The sequence below is a fragment of the Oreochromis aureus genome, linkage group 5 (genome assembly GCF_013358895.1).
Source record: "Oreochromis aureus strain Israel breed Guangdong linkage group 5, ZZ_aureus, whole genome shotgun sequence".
Classification (NCBI taxonomy): domain Eukaryota; kingdom Metazoa; phylum Chordata; class Actinopteri; order Cichliformes; family Cichlidae; genus Oreochromis; species Oreochromis aureus.
Genome location: NC_052946.1, coordinates 12631406 through 12638072, shown reverse-complemented (window position 1 = coordinate 12638072; position 6667 = coordinate 12631406). Strand labels below are relative to the sequence as shown.

Sequence of the window (6667 nt, the reverse complement as noted above, 5' to 3'; positions counted from 1 at the left end):
CAAACAAAACAGATGTTTCTTTCTGTTCCAACCTACGGTCTGCTTTTCACTGAACACGTTATCACTTTGTCCATTTTTAATTTTTATTTTTGTCGTAAGACAAGCCGGGACCAGCATGAGCACTCTGAACGAACAGTATGATGAGCAAGTCCGTCCCCTCATCGACCTCATTGACTCTCTCCGCTCTCTCGGTGTAGAGAAGGACCTGGCGCTGCCTGCTATCGCCGTGATTGGAGACCAAAGCTCGGGGAAGAGTTCTGTGTTGGAGGCGCTGTCCGGGGTGGCACTGCCGAGAGGCGGCGGTGAGTTGTCTTATTTCCAGCTCAGAAACTTTCCGTACATTAGAAGTGTCAAAGTGAAGCATATAACGGAACTGTATCAAGACTGGCAGAGAGGTGGGGATGGTGCAGGGCACGTATGAGGCAGCAAAACACATGATCCATCAAGTCTGCGTTTCAAAATCTGGCACACAGAGGAACAAATGACAGACTGTCAACAGTCACTTATGGGGACAAGATGCCCGTCCCCACGAGATTGACAGCATTTTTGAGTTTCAAAATGTGGTTTTAGTATCAGGATTACATTTAGGTTTTGGTTAGGTTTAGGCTGAGGGTTAGGAATAGGCACTCATTTTTGATGGTTAGGGTAAGCGGCTTGGGAAAGCTTTAGTCAATGAGATGTCCTCACTAAGTTGAGTTGTAGAGGAAGGAGGTTGGTCTGGTTTGGGGCCTATTTCTTATAAATTGAAGTTTCGAACAAGTCAAAGGAGGGAAGGAACTGGAGAGCACATAAAAAACTAGTCTGAACCTGCAAACTCATTAATGTTGAACAAAGTGCAGCTCTGTTTCAAGCTAACCTTGCTCAGTTTTACCTTTGGTAGAGAAACTCCTCTACTTCAGACTAATGGAAAAGGTTTAGCCTAGGAGCTGTCTGCCAGAAACTTTAAGCTTTCTTTTCAGTTACATTTATGATTTTAGTTTTAGGAAACTAAACTACCTGGTTAGGTTAGGAGCTGCTTGCTGTTAAAGCAGCTCCTCCCTTCTGTCCATGACCTCCCCTCTGTTGTTAAAAACGGTTTCTTTTAAAGGGTGAAGCATGCCTGGAAGATAGAATGCTCACAGGAAGCTCATTAGTCCAAATCACTTTGGCTGAAAGCATTTCGGCAAGATGGATTCACCCCTGATCTTGTAAAAATCAAACTGTCTATCAGAGCAGAGTTACTCAAACATAGCATTAGACTCCAACTAGAAAAGAAACAACTTTTTACATATTTGTATCACCAAAATCATGGAAGGCTAAATGTCATAATAGAAAACATCTGAAATCATTTATTAATTTGTTCAAAAAAGAGAGAGAGAAATTATCTGACACTCACTGTTTTAAAACACAGGTATTGTGACAAGATGTCCACTGGAACTGAAGATGACGAGAAAGAAGGAAGGAGAGGCGTGGTATGGAAAGATAAGCTACCGCGACTTTGAAGAAAAGATAAAAGAGCCTGAACTTGTGGAGAAAATGATTCGAGAAGGTGAGTCTACATAATTCTTTCATGTCACTACTAAAACCAAGTAAAACGTGGAAGTACAAAGTAGGCACGTTAAATCTGTTGCTTAGGCATACGTGACATCATATTCTCTCTTTAGCTCAACTTAAATTGGTCGGGAATGAGGTGGGGATCAGCAGTGAGCTCATCAGTCTGGAGATTGCCTCCCCGGATGTTCCAGACCTTACTCTCATTGACCTGCCTGGCATTGCCAGGGTGGCTGTAGATGGGCAATCAGCAGACATTGGTGATAAGGTATGATACCTTAGTCTCCCTCACATTTTTAAGGCCATTTCTTTGGTAGAAATTTCATCCAATGAAACACAAATCCAGAGTTTGATAGGCATTGGCATGTTACTAATAGTCTTAAAAAGAGACAACACTGACACACCAGTGTGACTGCTGATTTTTGGTATTATATGTGTTTATTGTTATGAGTTTGCTATTTCATCTGGACATTCCTGCTTACATCAGTTAGTTGGTTATATTGTTCATAACTGCATTTATTCAATTTATGACATGATCTTTATTTTATTTTGAATGGATACTTTCAGATTAAAACTATGATCCAGACTGTCATCAGTAAACAAGAAACTATCAACCTGGTGGTTGTTCCGTGCAACGTGGACATTGCAACTACAGAGGCTTTGAATATGGCTAAGCTGGTGGATCCTGATGGAGAGAGGACTTTGGGTAAGCAAGTGTCTCTCTTAGGTCATTTATTCTCTTTACTGTGGATTCTGTTGCCAGTAGTCTCCACCTCATAAAACAGGATCCCAAATGATTAACATCATGTGGATGCAGTGAACCACAAACGCAACACATCAGCCTGAAAGTTGGAGATGGGCCACAGATTGCTCTTCCACACAGGCAATCACCCAAATCGCTTTAGTACAAGTTGTAGTGGTCATGGCAAAGCCCTGTTGGTAAGTCAGTAGAAAATTTGGGCAGAAAAGAAACAGCAGGTATAAAAACTGAGCCTACAAATTTGACTCAGTAGTTTTCCCCAGTTTGTGAGTGCCTTTGGATGGTGAGGGAAACTAATCACTGACACCTTGACATTCTTTGAAATTTCTCCATAGGAAAGACCTGCATTTAAGTGTTATGATGGTCTGTCTCTTTTCCATTATTAATTGCCTTTTTCTCACTATTTTTGTAACAACACTACTTTCTGCAGTACAATACTGTTTAACTGATACTCATAAGGGTAAGATACCACATTGTGTTCCAACGCTGCTTTTATGCAGACAGAGGGGATTGTAAGTAACCCAGAAAAGTGGGAACAACTGTTCTGAAATGTACATTATTTTTCAGTTTTCGATAACTTTCCCTTCTTTTTTTTTAACCTGTCCTTTCTAAACTTTGTACCATTTCAAGCTATTTATTGGACTTGAACAACTTGAATTTTCTTCTGCACACTGATATCTGAGGCAATGTTTGAATATGAACATCTCAAGAACTATTAAATATAAAAGCATGAATGAATGGAGTGACAGCTATATTAAACAATTTGAAGGTAACGTGTCAACTGACAGTAAAATAAAAGAAACAAAACCTTAAATAAACACTGCATTCTTGATGGATTTTAACTGACTGAGTACAAGCAATCACTGCCAGACAAACATGTCCAGTAATGTGAAACGCTGCATTTAAATGTACTTTGCCAAAATGGCTGTACATTTCTGACATCCAGTGGATTTCTTCTGCAAACATCTGTGATCATGTTAAAGAGCCCTTTCCTGCTGAGCAAACAATGTGAGCAACATTTGATGACTGGCACCAAGCTCTGACTGGAGCTTTGCAGTGATCACTACAAATTATCGTCTTCCCATAAGGTGGGAAATCCAACACTATCTCTCTCTGTCAGGTGTCTTGACTAAACCTGACCTGGTGGACAAAGGCACAGAAGAGAACGTGGTTAAAATTGTCCATAATGAAGTCATCCCACTGAAGAAGGGCTACATGGTGGTCAAATGCAGGGGTCAGAAGGAGATCACAGAGAAGGTGTCACTTTCTGAAGCACTAAAATATGAGGAAGCCTTCTTCAAAGAGCACGCCCATTTCCAGTAAGTTTGCTCTTTTTGGCAATTATGCAAGCACGCGTTTGTGGTGTGTTAGGCTGTGTTGCTTATACTCTAACCTTTTGTTTGTGCTGTAGGACTCTCTTTGATGAGGGTCAGGCCACTGTTCCTAACCTGGCAGAAAAACTCACTCTTGAACTGGTGCATCATATTCAGGTGAGTACTTATTACTGTTTTACCTTTGTAGGTCACTGGGGAGAGCTTTAACCCACTCCAGCTTTGATGTGATTTGTCCATGTGATTTGTAGAAATCTCTGCCATGGCTTGATGAGCAGACACAGAAGAAACTGGAACAGACTCGGGCAAACCTGGACAAATTAAGAACTGGACCCCCATCTGATGCAACTAAGAGACAAAAGTTTCTCAGTGATGTGAGTAAACAAAAGTGTAAGCAAAATGAATACGAGCTTCTGGAAAACACATGTCCTGTTCTTTTAATTGAACCTGTTCTATCTTAGCTTGTGTTAGCATTCACACAGGATGCTATCAGACTCACCAAAGGTGAAGAATTAAAATGTGGATACAACTCCAGCATCTTTTTCACACTCAGAAATAAGTTTGAAGCATGGGAGAAAATCATAAAAGACTCTGGATCATCATGTAAGTCAATTAACAACTTTTTCATTCATCAGTTTTTTTAGATTCTCTCTGTTGCTTACAAGCTACTACATAAAGTAACTCTAACATTTAAAGTAAAAAAAATTACTGCCATTAAAACACATTTTACATCTTCACATGTTAAAAGGTTAACTTTCATTGCACTGCAGTCAAAGAGCATATTCTGAGAGAAGAGTCTCAGTTTGAACGCATGTACCGTGGAAGAGAACTGCCATTGTTTGTGAGCTACAGTACTTTTGAGTCCATAATCCAGAAGCAGATCAAACAGCTGGAGGAGCCTGCTATCCAGAAACTCAAGGAAGTGTCAGGCATGTTTTTTTTTTCTCATAATACTTGAATCTTACTTTGCAAGTAATCTTTCATTTGGTACATTTTTTGACTAACTTGTTATCATTTTATTGCTTTTAGAGGTTGTGAGGAAAGAGCTGTTTGAATTGGCACAAAACAGCTTTGTGGGCTTTCCGAACCTCATCAATACAGCGAAGGTCTCGTTTTCTTTATAATGTATTGCTGTGCACATATTATTAAACGCTAATGAATATTTATTGACATTTTTTGTGTGACTTAGATGAACATTGAAACCATCATGAAAGAAAGGGAAGAGGAAGCAAAGTCCATTCTGGGAATGCAGTTTAAGATGGAGATGGTTGTTTACACTCAGGACAGCAAATACATCACGGAGATACGAAATAAAATTGCCCAAGAAGGTCAGGCAAAGGGACAACTGTACACCCGTGGGATGACCTCGAAAGAGATGATGAAACACTTCGAAGTGTATTACAAAGTAAATGTCACTCAAATACTTTTTTTAATGTTTTCCTTTAAAGCATGTGATTCATTGGATCCATGTGCATCCCAATAGCTGACTTTTTTTTTTTTAATATTAAGAAAAGCAAACACTGAAACCTCTTTGAGAAACAAATAATACCTCAAACTTACATCTGTTATAATAATCACACCTTTAGATCCATAAAATAAGATCTATTATTTTATGGTGTGATTAAATATATCTAGAGTCATTTGAAATACTTTTTGAGAATTGCACATAATTTGCAATAACCCTTAAGGTCCTCGCTTTAAGGAATTATTTAATAATCACACTAGAAAATGTCTCAAATTCGGTTCTAAACCAGTGAGCTCTTTAGTACATCTTATTTTTGTCTTCTCTGCTCTCAGATTGCTGGGCAGCGTCTTGCTGACCAGATCCCCCTGGTGATCCGGTATCAGATGCTGCAGGAGTTTGCCAGCGAGCTGCAGAGTAAGATGCTGGACACATTTACGAACAAGGAGAGAAAAGAGTACCTGCTTGAAGAGGACGGTGGCACAAAAAATAAAAGAGAAGATCTTAAGATGCGCCTTGAGCGTCTCTCAAGAGCTCACATTCTGCTGTCTGAATTCAGTAGGAACACAACTTTAACTGAAGTCAAAAACTTCAACTCCATGGAAAATTTTCTACCAAATTTCTAACCTGGCAGCACAAAGCGCGAGGTCAGACCTCACTGCAATCTTTCCACGTGTTCCTAGAATTGAAAGGGTTGGGTATTGCACTTATAATCATTTATAAGAAACACTGAAGAAATAGAAATATTTCTATATGGCCATCAGAAAAAATAGAGACAGTTGCACCAGGAAGTCTTAAGTACTAGAAAAGAAAAAAAGAAAAACAACACACATCCAGGTCTAAGGAGTTAAGAAAGAAAACTGTCTGGACCTCTCATCAGAGAAGCTTCTTCAGTTCTGCGGTCAAATGGTGGAGAGTCCCAGATTTAAGCCCTGTGGAGACTCCACACCATTTGACCGCAGAACTGAATAAGCTTCTCGGATGAGAGGTGAAACATCTTCAAGCAACTTAAAGAAGTCCAGACGCTTTTCTTTCTAAGCTCCTTAGACTACGATGACCTGGATGACTGAGAACCTTCACAGACAACACACGTCCGGAGTTTTCAGATTTCTGCTCAACTAAATCAGAATCTCTGTTTTGGACAGGAATATTTTTGCATTATTATCTGCTCTGTGTGTTCATGTGTTGTGTCATCTGTTATAGGTTTCCTATTCATTTTCAGTTGGATTATATGAATAAATAAATAAATACAGTGAAACAATAAGCTGACGTTTCTGACAGTATTCATCTTTGCTGAGGCTCCACATAACTGCACTGAACCACAGCTGTGTACATACAGATGTCACATTGCATATGGACAAAAATCAGGCCATGCATTTAAAGGAACTCTGTAAACCTCAATAATGTGGTCATGGTATTCTCTGAATGTTCCAAAAACCAATAAACATGAACTAGAAAACGTTTGAATTAGCTCTCATCTTCACATTCCCTCTTGACATCTGATTTATTTACGACCTTGACCCATTCCCTCGATGGCTGGTTGAACCCTTAAAATTGTGTATTCATCACCACCCTTAGCAGCAA

General features: G+C 39.5%; 1 protein-coding gene across 1 annotated transcript; it reads left to right on the top strand.

Moving 5' to 3' along the window:
- On the top strand, nucleotides 1-6347 carry LOC120440236 (interferon-induced GTP-binding protein Mx-like). Its single transcript, XM_039612237.1, has 12 exons — nucleotides 1-302; nucleotides 1391-1528; nucleotides 1644-1798; nucleotides 2098-2236; nucleotides 3411-3609; nucleotides 3702-3780; nucleotides 3873-3995; nucleotides 4083-4224; nucleotides 4392-4550; nucleotides 4651-4727; nucleotides 4811-5026; nucleotides 5419-6347. Exons 1-12 carry the CDS (start codon nucleotides 116-118, stop codon nucleotides 5707-5709), a joined length of 1905 nt encoding a protein of 634 aa, XP_039468171.1. The 5' UTR covers nucleotides 1-115; the 3' UTR covers nucleotides 5710-6347.
- The last annotated feature ends 320 nt before the right edge of the window (nucleotides 6348-6667 follow it).

Excerpts from the sequence above, each read along its gene's own strand:
- LOC120440236 (XM_039612237.1), top strand. The coding sequence starts at position 116 with ATGAGCACTCTGAACGAACAGTATGATGAGCAAGTCCGTCCCCTCATC. Across the intron at positions 3,610-3,701 it reads AAAGAGCACGCCCATTTCCA|GACTCTCTTTGATGAGGGTC; the intron begins GTAAGTTTGCTC and ends TTTGTGCTGTAG. Across the intron at positions 4,551-4,650 it reads GAAACTCAAGGAAGTGTCAG|AGGTTGTGAGGAAAGAGCTG; the intron begins GCATGTTTTTTT and ends TATTGCTTTTAG.